General features: G+C 40.5%; 1 protein-coding gene across 1 annotated transcript in view; it reads left to right on the top strand.

Annotated features, from left to right (window-relative positions):
• The window catches only part of ADGRV1 (adhesion G protein-coupled receptor V1), a 373,937-nt gene that overhangs the window by 127,284 nt on the left and 231,799 nt on the right, over window positions 1-14,854 (top strand). The window contains exons 54-62 of the mRNA XM_015427126.1: window positions 811-993; window positions 1,689-1,868; window positions 4,984-5,148; window positions 6,168-6,285; window positions 6,809-6,932; window positions 8,093-8,231; window positions 8,502-8,687; window positions 10,019-10,251; window positions 11,981-12,129. Of these exons, the coding sequence (XP_015282612.1) occupies window positions 811-993; window positions 1,689-1,868; window positions 4,984-5,148; window positions 6,168-6,285; window positions 6,809-6,932; window positions 8,093-8,231; window positions 8,502-8,687; window positions 10,019-10,251; window positions 11,981-12,129 (1,477 nt within the window). The remainder of the gene's footprint in view (window positions 1-810; window positions 994-1,688; window positions 1,869-4,983; window positions 5,149-6,167; window positions 6,286-6,808; window positions 6,933-8,092; window positions 8,232-8,501; window positions 8,688-10,018; window positions 10,252-11,980; window positions 12,130-14,854) is intronic.

Here is a 14,854-nt window from a genome sequence, read left to right as displayed (position 1 = left end):
CCCCGATCCGGCCCACTCCTTGCCCCAAACCCCTCGTGTGGACAGGGCCATGGTTGGGCAAAATGGGAAGGTTCAACTAGGATTTAATCAGGGGGTCTTCAGTTGTATGATCCCAAATGCACAAACCACTGGGTTCTGAAAGAGCCATAAGGCTTTGCCCCATGAAAAGCTTTTAAATATGTCAAATCAACTAGGATTTAATCAGGGGGTCTTCAGTTGTATGATCCCAAATGCACAAACCACTGGGTTCTGAAAGAGCCATAAGGCTTCAGACTTTGCCCCATGAAAAGCTTTTAAATATGTCAAAATTACTGATTCTAGCTTTTAGCCTAACAATCTTTATACTGCAGTGGTCAATGGCCACGTTCAGACACAATACAAAACTGTATGAGGATTAAGGCAAGTTATCTGGGTTTGTACGTCATGCAAAAATGTATTTAGGAGGTTAAAAAATGGCTTCAAACCATGGTTTCAGATCCTGTTTTGACAGACCCCCAGCTAACTTTACTTAGTGCAGTGGTGTACATTCATTCAATAACACTAACTTATTTTGTTTCAGTTAAACCTTGGCTTTGTGTTATGTTTGAACTGAGCCAGTGTCACTGTCTTGTGTTTTAAGGCACATATTAAATGATGCCAGATATTTTACTTTTTAATTCTCTTTAAACAAATAAATGAAGGACTGAGAAACAATTTTTGACCAGATTGTTGCATTTGGTGGCCCCCAGTCCCTGTCAAAGTGAGCAGCTGTGGGTCCCGTCCCCCCGTGCCTAAGTGGTGTCATTATGCACATTTTATTTTTCTTTCCAGGATGTAAGTGGAACAGTGATTGGTTATGAGGTTCCTCCACCAGAGAATGTTCTTAAGTTACCAGTTGTTCGAAAGGCAGGAAAGTTCGGATCCATACAATTGCATTGGGAAGCCACACTTGCCACTGCCAGCCTGGATGACTTTATGCCATCATTCGGGAACCTTACATTTACAGATGGACAAGTATGTAGGCGTTTTATTCACTTGCATGGCTTTTATGTGTTTGTTAAAGTTTGTTTCTCTTCCCTTCACCCCATTTCCTCCTATTGGATCCAACAGGTGTCTTTCTCAATGGGATCCAACCCTAATTTTGTTTTGTTTATGCTTGAGTTCTACTGTTAGTGTTTGAATGCATTAGTAGGTTTTTTGCCCCCCCCCATGCCCCCCCATGCCCTGCTCTGTTTTATGATATGGCCGAAGGCTGATTCACACATTTCAAAGTCTGTGTGACTCATTTGTGTGGACTGTGTCTGGAATTCTCTTCTGGGAATTGCCAGGTACATGGGATCCCAGTTCTGATTGGGACTTCAGTGTATGGGCTTCCCCCTGTGCTGTTTTCCACACCTGAAGCAGCTCTGGGGAGTAACTATTTTCCTTGTTGGTTAAGGTGGTTTCTTAGCATCAGGAGGGCATTGTATAAATGCTCATTGCAGCAAATGCTTAACAACAATATCCTTTCCAAAGATAAAGTGACCTTGTTTGATGGGGGGGAAAAGAATCTCATTTTTTTGAAATTAGACACCAGTCTGCTGTGTGTCATGTCCAGCAAACAAATCTGTGTTCCTTTTCACAAAAGCATTATTGACATGTGCTGAGTTTTACCATGCAGATCATAATGATGCATTTAATACATTTCATTGTGTTCCCCCCTCCCCCAGGAGACAGGAATTATAGAGATCACCATAATAGATGATGACATTGTTGAATTTATAGAAACGTTCAGTGTCACCTTACTTGGAGTGACAGGTGGTGCCAGACTAGGAGATGACGTGTTGATGGCTGTCACTATTCCACCCAATGACTCTCCAGTTGGAGTATTTGGGTTTAAAGAAAAGTTTGTAAGTATGACCGGTGTCGTTCATTTGGGAATAACTGTGATACTGCCTCAGTTTAGACATGATGCAAAACCATGGTTTATTTTTATTTATTGTTAGTTTGGGAAACCAGGGATCAGCTCACAAATGACCACCAAAATCCTAGTTTACCTTAACAAATGCTGGTTTCATTGCCTTTTCTCTAGCCAGGTTGCTCTGTAGTTGGGGAGTATGCATGGACGTCACAAGGGAACAAGCCAGGATGCCCATAGTTCTATATCACACAAAACCAGAGTTAAATTCAGATCATTATTTCAGTTCCTGTTTTGACAAACCGTAACTAACCATAGACAGTGGACTGGCCTGCAGTCAGATGGCCACATTGACCATTGCTAGCTTAATTAAACCATGGTTTTCTTGCTGTATCTACACTGAGTTACTGGCTGTGTATTTAGTTAATCAACTAGAACTTCAAAAATGTAACTCTTAAGACTTTTAATAAAGCATTGATCCAGAGCAAATACACCTGCATTTTATAAACTTTAAAAAGTGGGTATCGTATGGAATGTGTTGAATATCAAAGCTAATGTGCAAAACTGTGCATCTTGGAGTGAAAGGTAGATCTCTGCAGGATGGATATAGAGACTAGTGAGGACTCAGGGGCCCTTCTTTATATTTTGAGTAAGCTGGAAGATGGAGTGGATAATGATTCCTGTCAATATTGATGATGATAATAATAATAATTGGAATTTGTATAGCCGTTAAGTGCTCAGAGTGCTTAAATATTTTATCTTGTTGTAGTCCTGTCAGGTAGGCCATTATCATTCCTAAAGTGTAGATGGAGGGGAGCTGAGAAAAATAGTTGCATGGGAAAGGCAAATTTCATGGCAAAGGTGAGATTTTTATAAGGGAATTCCTGGCTCAAAGCTCAGTCTTAGCCACTACATGATGCCACCTTGCTTTTATCAGTGCGACATGATGTCCATGTGCCCTCCTCTGCCCTTTGCTGTGCTTTATTCACTGGCTTGGGGCAACATGGAAGTCTTCAGTTTTTAAATCTTTTTTCTTTGCTCCCATCAAGGTCCTTTCTGCAAGGACTGTGAACTTTGCCTTCTGAGCAGTGTTGCAGATGGCAGTCCCATACTGAGTTTTCCCTTTCCTCTTCCTACATAATGTATAGTACAACTTACCCATGCCCTAATAGCATCATGTTGGATTGCTTCCATCTGTGTAGTGTAGGCAGTAGATCCTATGATTGTCTGGCAGTCAGAAGTTCCAGCTCTTTAGCATTATCCAGAGTGCACCATGAGGAGGCAAGACAGAATTGCAAAATACTAGGTCCCAAATATGATTGTGGTGCAGCCCGCCAAACTATTTTCTGTCTGTCACAGGAATGTGAGCATCGTGCTTTCCAGGGAGATGTGACAGAGGTCTTTGTGCTCTCCCCAGCTGCTAATGAGTGGATTGAAAATTTAGATATTATTATTTAGAGGGATTTCCCAATCTGTTTGCATAACCATTGTATCTACTTGGTTACATATTTTATATTATTATATGCTTGCTTCCTATCATGTTGGATGATATGGATGAGTAGCTGGGAAACAGACAGAGTACATAGCAGTACACAGAGGAAGTTTTACTGTATATCATGACAGGATAGTTTGACATGGGGCTGCCAGTATCAGTGGTGGCTCTGCATATCTCATAATGTCTGTCCACTCTTGCTTTAATGGCCGTCAGTGGTGGCTCTGCATATCTCATAATGTGTAGTTCCAGTTTCACAGACCATATCTGTCCACTCTTGCTTTAATGGCCTAAGGTAACTAGAAGTACCACTGGCAAAGTTGCCAGTTTTATTTTCACTGGGGTAGCTTTCAGTTTCCTTAGACAGACTGTGCATTGCTTACAGTATAAAAAAGAAAATGCAACAGAAATGAAAAAGACAAAGGGGGAGGGGAGGCTTCTGAGTATAGAGCAGGCCTTCCTCTTTTTACTAGCAGATCTTCCTTCCAGCTCCAGGCTAAGAGCTAAAGGACAAGAGCCCTTTGGCTCTTGCCTTTCAACTCATGCCCATAGGCTTGTGCCTCTGGGCGCGCCCCGGGCTTAAGTCCTTGTGTGAATAGGAAGAGAAACAAAGTCAGTGAGATGTTCGTCAGCCGCTGCTAGAACAAACAGGCTCCTTCCCAATTCCTATCAGTAGTAATTTGTCATATTTTTCAGGTTTTAAATTGGATTTCAAATTTGTTTACTTGACCTTATATTTACAGAAAACCTGGTCTATTTTCCATTGTTCCACTCCAGGCACTGGATTTTCCATTGTTCCACTCCAGGCACTGGATTAATCAATTGGATTTTCTTCTTTCCTTGCCAGAATAGTTTTGTACAGATAGCTCTATTATTAAAGAGGCTCATAACATCTGGCTTTAAATGAAGATAAGATTTTATTTGTAGGCAGGATATTAAGATGATACTAAGATTCTCAGGTCCTTTGTTGCTAAGAGACTGCTTGCATAGGAAGGACACTCAGTTGTACCCTCATGACTCAGCTGCTGGTACGTGCTGAGCCCAGCCGTAACTCTTTGAGAAATGCAATCAACCAATTTAATTGTATTACAACTGCTGTCAGTATCTGTGATGCTGAGGGGTTTTTGCCAAGTGTGTAATATTGCTATTGATGGTTTTTGCTATGTGTTTGCTCTGTAGTATCATGTGTTTTTCTGCTTCCCACTTGAAGTACTTAATAGAAGCAGGAACCTTGATAGAACAATCAACATTTTGAATGTAGAGAGAAGAGAGAAGGATGTTTGCCCAGATGGAAGCTTCTGCTTCTCTTGTCTAAGAACATAAGAGAAGCCAATGTTGGATCAGGCCAATGACCCATCTAGTCCAACAGTCTGTGTTACACAGTGGCCAAAAATACCAGGTGCCATCAGGAGGTCCATTAGTGAGGCCAGGACACTAGAAGCCCTCCCACAGTTGCCCCCCCCCCAAGCACCAAGAATACAGAGCATCACTTGCCCCAGCCTGAGAGTTCCTATCTATACCTTGTGGCTAATAGCCACTGATGGACCTCTGCTCCATATGCTTATCTAATTCCCTCTTGAGGCCTTCCATGCTAACCTTTTCCATTTTTATTAAGGTAACAGTGAAGGAGCCCCAGTTAACTGGTGATCCTGCTGCAAGTGCATTTCTTACTGTAAGTCGGAGTCAAGGGGGCCAGGGAGAAGTTCGGCTTATTTGGATTCTTGAAGAAGCAGCAAAATATGATCTCACTCCCCTCAATGGAACTCTTCTTTTTGCTGAGGTACATCTGCTAGTTGATTGGTTGATTTCTCTCTCTGCCTCTCTCTCTCCGTCCCTCTCTGTCTCTTGCCCCAGAAATGGCTGTCATATCTCTTTTTTGAGCCAGTCGCTTAGGACTCTTCTTCAGGATCCTTTTCACAAAATTATTATTATTATTATATTGTTGTTGTTGTTGTAATGCAGGAATTCAATGAAAAATTATTTAATTTCCATCTACCAGCTTCATATTGCAGCTCTGAAAATTATGATCCAAAACCTGGGTAACTGAAGACCTGTTTTCACAAAGTCTGTTGTGTATTGCATGAATTCGGTCCTAACCCTAACTTGTGGCATCCCTGGGACAGGACATTCCTCTTGTGTAACCCTTGTACCTCAGCATATCAATCAGTAGACTGGATTAGATGGGGTGTCTAGTTGCTCCAGCTTGATAGTTCCAACTACCTAAGAAGCACATATCCACAATGTCATACATTATACTTAGTAATACCATGTTAATGAGATTTGTCTTGCTTGTGCAGTGTCCTTTGGAAAGGTGTGATGAATATTCAAGGCCTGATGGGTCTTTCAACCTCAAGATCCAAATATGTAAAATTAATCATGACACCCTGACCACAGTGAGATGCATGTGTTTCATATGGGCTCTTTGAGTCAGTGTCCCCAGCTGATTTGCAAACTTCCATATGTATAAAGTTTCTATCTGCCATATACAGTTGGCAGCAGGAAGTGAAATATTTTGGCCCTAACTACTTTTAACTTTATACACTATTAAGTGCATTGTGCATGACTGAAGGACCATCTGTGTTGCTAACACTGCCAGCCAACCAGAGTATTATAGAAGGGTGTAACTGTAGTTAGAATGTCACTGTAAGCCTTTCCTACAAAAGTTTGAGAATTTAAGATAGTGTTCTTATTTATCTGGTGAAAAAAAATGTTTTATTTAGAAATGAAGATAAGTTTGCCCTACCAGTGAGTCACATTTTTAGGATAAATAATATTCTGTGCCTTCTTCTTCTAATGCAGATGGAATTAGAGAAAACTATACATTTGCAGGCAATTCAAGATGGTCTACTGGAAGCCGATGAAAGTTATAATACTCAGCTTTTATCTGTTGATGGCACAGAGATATCACCTATCAGTGGTATGTATACAACTTTTTAAATCTTTGAGGCAACATCCAAATCTAATTATGAAAGATTGTTTGGGGCTATTTCTTGCTGTTGTAGTACCTGGTTATTCCATCAATCATCAATCGGATTTTATCATTGAAACTTAAAATGTTGTCCATGTGTAACCAATTTTATTCCTCTATCTCAGTGGAGCTTTCACCTTATTAACCAGCTAACGAACACGCAGACTGAATGCTGAGAACTCCAGCTCAGCCAAGTGCCTCAATTGGCTCAACTTGTAGAAAAGTGGTGGCAAAGAGTATTGCATTAAATATTGCTATTTAGTTGAGACAAGTTGTATACTTAAATTCTTTCGAAGATGGCTGCAGTAGCATTAGGCAATCAGAAATCACATATATCAAGAGAGACATGCAAAAACATCTATTAATTTCCTTTTTTATGAGCCTGAGTTTATTGTAGAGAAAGATGAGATAAATCAGTGGGATAAATAAATGTATAAATCATCTTTTTTCAGCAAGTTCTCTGTATTCTTAGGTATAGCAACCATTACTATATTGGGAGATCGGGGAGCTTCTGGAATTGTTGGCATTGCTTCGTCATCTACTCATATCCTAATTGGAGAACCAATAGGAAGGTATAACGGAACTGCTTTTATTGGGTAGGTGATTCACTGATTTTTCCCTCTGTTACAAAAAATTGTGATTTGTAAATATGCATAACTTATATATTAATAGGAAACTCTCAATCGTATTTTAAACATTTGTGATAACAATATACATTTGCAGTTTTTAAATGCCCTATTCTGGTCAGAAGGTCTCAAAGCTTCATCACTCTCTGTGGTCTCATTTGTCTCATCCTGAATCATTTACAAAGTTCCCATGGTCCTCACTGGATGACAAGGTCACTGCTTCTGAAATGACATTTTTTTTAAAGGAAGACCACCTCTCTTCAAAATATTAGGTATTCTGTAAAAATATATATTCAAATAAGATCCCCACAATCGGCGAAGGGGAAGACCTTCATTTTTTAATTAATAACAGGATGAGCCTTGGTTTCTAATTTCATTAACCTTTTCCTTTTGAGTACAGGTCATGTCTGGTATGCTGGACACCCAGAAGGTAGATGTTGAGTTAGCTAGAACCAACATATAAAATCAACATAGAGGAAATAATCCCTTTCATTTAAAACCAGCAATGGTAATTGCAAATTCCCATGATGGTACTTCCAGTTTTGGTCCTGGGTTTGTGGCTACTGGTTTTGAAGCAGACATCTTAAAAGCATTCTGAGAATGCCCAGAAGTTTTGACTCTGCAGCAGCAAGTCTACCTATTATATTTCATTACACCATTCCTCTATGGAGCTCAGTGCAGCATACATGGTGCTGTTATGTTTTATTCTCACCACAGCCTTATGAGGCACATTAAGTGGAGAGTGATTGGCCAGTGAGCTTCATGACTGCATGTGAATTTGAGCTTGCTCTCCCCAGTCCTAGTCTGATGTTCTGACCTGCTCACCCCATTGGCTGTCATTGTAACCTGCAGATCCCATTCAGTTATGTCAAGGATGAATCAGTTTTAAGACTGAAACAAAGTGCCGTTATGCCATGACAATTCATACAAGTTCAGGGGGTCCAAGGTATAATCATTCTAGTGCACATAATCTTCATGTTCTCTTGTCATTTTGCTGTAACATTTTTTGTGAGGGAAGAGAATTCAACTGAGGCTAGGCTGCAGTGTTTTTGCTTGAAGACATTTAAGGTCAGTACTGCAGCCATGACACTGTATTTTAAGTACTGCTGTGTGCCTGTTGTTGTCTGCAGCTTAGTACGTGGGCCAGGGATTTTTGGAGAAGTCACAGTTTCTTGGAATATAACTCCCCCTCATCAGAAGGAATTTGCTGAGATATCAGGGACATTGACTATGAGAGACAGGCAGTCTGCTGCGGTTGTACTAATACAGGTATGAGCTATAGAATTAGCTGTTTCAGTATCCCATGTTGGTGAAACGGTATATCTTGGTTCACATTTAATAGCAGAATCCCCCCCCCTCTCTCTCTCTCTCTCGCGCTCTCTCGCTCTCTCTCTCTCTCTCTCTCTCTTTCTTTCTTTCTTTCTTTCTTTCTTTCTTTCTTTCTTTCTTTCTTTCTTTCTTTCTTTCTTTCTTTCTTTCTTTCTTTCTTTCTTTCTTTATTGTGGAAATCTTTCACCTTGGTTTGTTTTCCCTTTTTAGGCTTTAGATGATAGCCTCCCTGAGGAGAAGCATCAATACCAGTTTCACCTCACTGGTATCAGCAATGAAGGAATCATAAATGAGTCTGCCAGGACAGCAGATATCACACTGGCTGCTAGTGACTTGCCCCATGGGTGCTTTGCATTTTCCCAGGAACTACTGCAGATAGCAGAAGAGGAAAAATGGGTATGGAATGGCTTTTCCTTATTGGAGGTCAACATTCTGCGTATGGGCATAATGCCAAGTTATATGCTACAAAAAGGTTTCTCAGAAAGGCTGTAATATAGGCTGGGCTTTCAAAAAATTCAGATATACGTCAGAAGGAAATTTTCTATTGTGCTGTAAAAAAGGGAATGACACTAGACACTGAGCTGAACTGTAAAATGTTTAGTAGCAATTTAAAGACTAACAAAATATGTGGCAGGGTGTGAGATTTCGTGAGTCACTGCTCACTTCTTCAGATAAAGCTAGAATGGGCCCATCTGGCCTATATATTGGAAAGTGGAGTGATTTCAGATGCTGGATGACATTACCAAGCAAATGACAATAGCAGGTTTATGTTCTGAACATCTGTGTCCTAATGGACTTCAGTCTCGGCACAAAGATTACTTTTCTCTTCATTTTGACTGCAACAGTTTTACAACAGAAATAACAGTGATTATCAGAGACTGGTTCATTTATGTTTTACAATTTGTGTTCCATCATGTTTTGGCATAGCTGGATTGATGAAATAATCTGTGTATTTTTGGTTTGTATCTGCGGGCTTCTACAGAAAGATTTCTAATGTTGAACATCATTATATATTACTGTGTAATAGAATTACATATACATTTATAAAACAGTTTCTAAAGAAAATTGTTATAAGAGTATTTAATAAGTTGACGGTTTGTCTACTTCAGTGTTTTGGGGTTTTTTTGTATTTATAAACTTCCACATTGAAAGTCCCCTTTTTTCGTTGTGAATGTGATGATAGTAGGAGTGGTCTGATGTCCTAAGGCATTTGATGCTCACATCATCAGGCAACAGATTTAGGATCAATAGTCTCTAGAAAGTATGTTGCAACTACATTGGAATTTTTCTGTTGCTATAATTTGGAGGGGCTCATGAAAGAAATTGGTTTCTCCACTTTCCCCTTTCCTGAGCAGTGTGTTGTCCACTGGTTGGAGGAACTCTCATGAACAAAATTTAACACAATACCTAAGGCTGCCTCCTTCCAGTCATTTTGCCCTATCTGTTTCCCTTCTTTTCCTTCTGTGTTCTCTCCCCCCCCCCATACTGTGGTCCATTTGGTTCATGAGGGTCTCCTAAACTTCAGAGAGGGTTTTTTAAAACAGACAGTGGCATGCTGGGGGAAGGCAGGGAAAAGATCAGTCGTTCCTGTGAGGTTTTCCATTGGATCTAGTACATAGTTTCCGCTGTCCATCAGAATTAAATATACCAGAATTCCTGCTTCCGAATCAAACCATTAGATGCTTAGAAGAATAACGGAAGCCTTAAGACATGTTTGTCTCCCACAGGCTAACATCACAGTTGTCCGTTCATATGGACATTATGGGGAGATTCGTATCTGGTATCAGGTGTTGAATGGAACTGCAGTGGAAGGCATAGATTTTGCTGTCATGTTGGGAGAGCTTACATTTGAACCCAATGAAACTATGAAAACCCTTTTTACTGAAATTCATGATGATGACATTCCTGAAGGCCCTGAAGACTTTTCAATAGAAATTACTCAAGTGGAACTACTGGGAAGGTAAAACTAACTTTCAGTGCATGGGAAGAAATTAGATGTTACAACAAAGCTGCTGGTCTTATTTGATGCTAAGATACAGATGTGTAATTAGGATTAAAAGAATAGATACACTGATTGCCCCCCCCAGCCAATAGTATGTAACTAAATAGCAATAAAACATTTTAAAAAATTATAGTGTTCAAGAAAAAAATTCAAGAATACAATCAGCACTTGGGTAATAAAGGTGATGTGTAGTTCTGGAAGGTGTTTCAGCTCAAGGGTTTTAAATGAAAAGTGCTGGCTGGAAAAATTAGGGCCCTACACCTCCACAGTCATAGGGTCAGACTAAATTTCTGTAGTTTATATTTCAAGTCCTAAGTATGCTGCTTGTAGTCCAGTTGTGCAGATGCAGAGCCTTGACTGCTCAATTGGAAGAGCAGCAGTTATGCTGACCAGCTGTTCAGGACAGAGGAAAATGGGGAGAATACATCCATTGTCCCTGTACCCCTCTTTAGCAGCTGATCAGGGTTATCTCTGATTTGTAATAGGGCTCCCTGGAGATGGAGCTTTGATTTGTTTGTTTTGTAGTCATTTCTATTCCATACTTTCAGCAAATATTTGGTTCTCAAGGCAGCTTACAATGAAACTATCAAAAAATACAATAAAACAGATGGCAATATAAATCCTTACACTAATCACTGTGAAATCTTGAAAATGACCAGCAGATTTAGTTACATAATAAACAGGTATCTGAAACATATTCTAAAAGGACATTTAAAATGGGTAACAGAAAATTATTTCATTTTGTAGTAATACTGATAGAAGGCAAGCAATGGGGGGCATTGAGAAAAAAACACACCCACTCTCATAACGACTAACAACAAAACAATAAAATGATTGGGAGAAAAATTTAGGTCTTAACCTGATGGCAAAGATTTCTTGCAGCTGAATATGGGAAGGATCTGTGCACATAGTGCCTTAGTCCAGCAAAGGTTACGTGTGCAAATGCCTTCTGGATCAGAGCAACTTGTCTGGGAGTAGTTTCCACTGATACTGTTTGTTTTTTTATGTTGGAAATTCATGGCCCTGTGAAATTTAGTTTGTCATCTTTTTCTAAAGTTTTGTGTATAAAGCATAAAATAAAGAGGTTAAGAGATCAGTTCCGCAGGACCTGCAAAACGGAGCTCTTCCACCAGACCTTTGATTGGAGCCGCTACCAATAACAACTGAACTGTGGTAGGGCCTTCTATGTCAACAGCAACAGCCTGTGATGTCAACAGCAACAGCCTTTGGCCACATTCTTGTGTTACCATATTATCATGATCTATTGGGATCCTTATGCAATGCTACCGCCACCAGCACTTTAATTGTTATCCGTTACGTATATGAGTTTTATGATGTTGTATTGTGTTTAATGCATTTGTGATTTAATGCATTTTAACTTTTTAATGTGAGCCGCCCTGAACCTGCCTAGGTGGGGAGGGCGGGATACAAATCAAATAAATAAACAAGATCATTGGAAGTGGCTTGCTTTTAAGTGCACAGATTGCAGGAAGATTGTCAAAGTCCCTAATTCATACTACAAAACTACGGCGAAAAAGTTAGAAAACCCATCTGTAAGGGAACAAAAAGAGGGGCACATGGGGAGCCTGCTGTGGTGGGGAGGGCGGGATGGAAGTAAAAATAAATAAATAAAAATCTGAGCAGATTGTCTTATTTCTTTGTATTTGCCTTCACATACTCTTGCAAGTGGATTTGATTTTACGATAAAAGAGCACGGACTGCAGATTGATCAGCCCCCTGAGATAGGAAATTCCTCAGTAGTGAGAATCATTATATCAAAAAGTGACAATGCAGAAGGAATCCTTGAATTTGATCCACTCTACACAAGCCTGCAAGGTAGGTTAATGTTTCACAAGCAGAATTAAAATAATGATTGTTAACACAGAAATAATGCTGTCTGTTCAGAATTCTAGAGTCCAATGGCACCTTTAGGACCAAAATAGTTTTATTTAAGATGTGAGCTTTCGTGTGCATGCACACTTCGTCAGATGATGAAATGGAATTACATATCATAGTTGTATATATAGGAGTGGTTTGTTAAATTAGCATGCAAAATAGTGAGGACACATTTTTAACAGATCAAAAGAATGACAAGCTTAGTTCCTGGATATCATCTGTTTCAGTTCAGCGGGGGGGGGGGGGGGAAGAAAAAAATAGGTAATAAATATGTTAGAACTGGAGACTGGTGTGCCCTAATTTGTGAGAATCCTATCCCTAGACCTATATTTTGATGTTTTTCTTTTCTTTTTTTGAGATAGTATATTATAATAGTGATTGTAATGCAATGCAATCTTGTTCATCTCTGACATAACACTGTACCCCAGGAAAAGGATTATGACTATTCTTAGCAATTGCTAATATTATTACAATTCTTAGCAATTGCAATTAAGAATATAGTTGAATATGTGATGTAATTTGGAATGGTGGATTTAAATGCAGTTCTTTGTTTTGGGGACAAGGAAAACACTCTACATACCCAAGATGCTGTAAAATTCACCTCCATGCATGAAAGGAGATGGATGTGGTCTAAGGATGGGATTCTCACAAATTAGGGCACATCAATCTCCAGTTCTAACATATTTATTACCTATGTTGTTTCCCCCCCAGTTGAACCGAAACTTTGTTGTTCTTAAAGGTGCCATTGGACTCTAGCTTTGTTGTGTTGCTTCAGACCAACACGGCTACCCACCTTGATCTGTTCAGAATGCTGTACTTTATTCTTATTTTTTCCTGTGAACAAAGGAGAGTACAGAAGTGTACCAGCTGTCCCACATATAACAAAAAGAGGGCCCAAAACTGTGTATATTGGTATCAGCAAATAAAATCAAAACCCAAAAGTGTAAATAATCTCGATGTGGGGTGTAGTGGTTAAGAGCCGCAGACTCTAATCTGGTGAACTGGATTTGATGCCCCAGTCCTCCATATGAAGCCTGCTGGGTGACCTTGGGTCAGTCACAGTTTTCTCAGAACTCTCTCAGCCCCACCTACCTCACAAGGTGCCTGTTGTGGGAAGAAGAAGGGAATGGCGATTGTAAGATGCTTTGAAACTCCTTAGGGTAGAAACTCCCCACCACTGAAGTAATTCACTCATAGTCATGTGATGATGGCAATTCTACTAACCTAGCCATGAAGTCTTGGCCTGTATGGACCTTCAGCCCTCTAGTTCAGGACCTCTGACACCTTTGTATTGTATTTCTTCATCTTCTGTCTTCAGCCCCACATTGGCACTATGTTTGCACAGGCCAGCCACAGTTAGATTTTTTTCCAGCTAAAAAGCCCTCCGATGTTGCCTCTCCCTCGGCAACCAACACAAGTAGTCTTTCCTGTGTAAACTGTCATGTGCTCCAGAGGTGGGGTGCCCTCTCTCCCTCAGTTTCTTTTTTGCCACCACGTGGACAGGAGCTTCCCAGTTTAGCTGCTCAGATTGTTTTTTCTAGAATGTCCTTTTGCTTTGAGGATTCCACCTAGCCTCATTTCAGAAAGAGTGTCTTCCCTTTTTCTGATGAGAGATTGTTTCAACTGGGTGAAGTAACTCTTGTTGACCTACCCTTGGTTTTCCTACCCTGCTGCTTGTGGTCCTGAAATGGCGTCCAAGGCACTCTTCAAAAAATGCACGAAATGTGCGACAAAAATGACCCACAGTGATGAGCACTAACTTTGTCTCATCTGTTTGGAAGAATTACATAACATAGTCGCTTGCAAGATTTGCCAGGGCTTCACACCTAAGGCCCGTTTGGATAGAGTGTAACTTTTGAAGGCTGCCCTATGGGAGAAGTTTCTTTCGACATCAGGCCTGTCCAGGTTGAGATCCAGCATCAGAACCTTTGAAACCTTCTCCTTCGAACCAGTCAACCTCTTAGGTTCTGGCACCGGAGTCCTATTCCAGACCACTGTCATTTCAATCGGTCCAAACGGCTCCTGCATCTAAACAGACTTCACGCCTGACTAAGAGGTCTTCGTCAATCAACCCTGCCTTGGAGCCAGGACTTCCTCAGTCCCCATCTACAGTCTCAGCTCGTCCATCAGAACTGCCAACCAAAAAACAAAAGAAAACAAAACGTAAGGAGAATAGTACATATCAACATGTCTCCCAGGGCTATTCATATAGCAGGAATCCTGAATATCAAGGCTGACAACCTGAGCAGGGTTTGTCTCACAAATGGTCAATTCAACCCAAGTATCTCCAGGGAGTTTTCAAGAAGTGGGGTACTCCTCAGGTGGATCTGTTCACCACATGTGAGATGAGGAAGGCACAGTTCTGTTCCCTTGTTGGCAGTGATCCAGCTTTGTTTGGGGATGCATTTCAAATCCAGTGATCAGGGACCCTGTTTTCCCTCCCTTCCCCCTCCTGAGTAGGGTCATAGGGAAGCTGATAGCAGAGGGCTCAGACTGTATTCTGATAGCCCCCTTTTGGCCTCACCAAGTCTGGTTCTCCAAACTCCTCTGCCTTACAAAGTTGGAGTACATCACCCTCACCCCAGTCCCAGATTTTTTGATAAGGGGAGCTATTCTGCGTCACAGTGTGACCTTCTTGCATCTTACAGCGTGGAGAATACACCCA

Source organism: Gekko japonicus, unplaced genomic scaffold (genome assembly GCF_001447785.1).
Source record: "Gekko japonicus isolate JY-2015 unplaced genomic scaffold, Gekko_japonicus_V1.1 scaffold573, whole genome shotgun sequence".
Lineage (NCBI taxonomy): Eukaryota > Metazoa > Chordata > Lepidosauria > Squamata > Gekkonidae > Gekko > Gekko japonicus.
The sequence above is the reverse complement of the archived record's forward strand: the minus strand, read 5'-3'. Positions and strand labels throughout refer to the sequence as shown.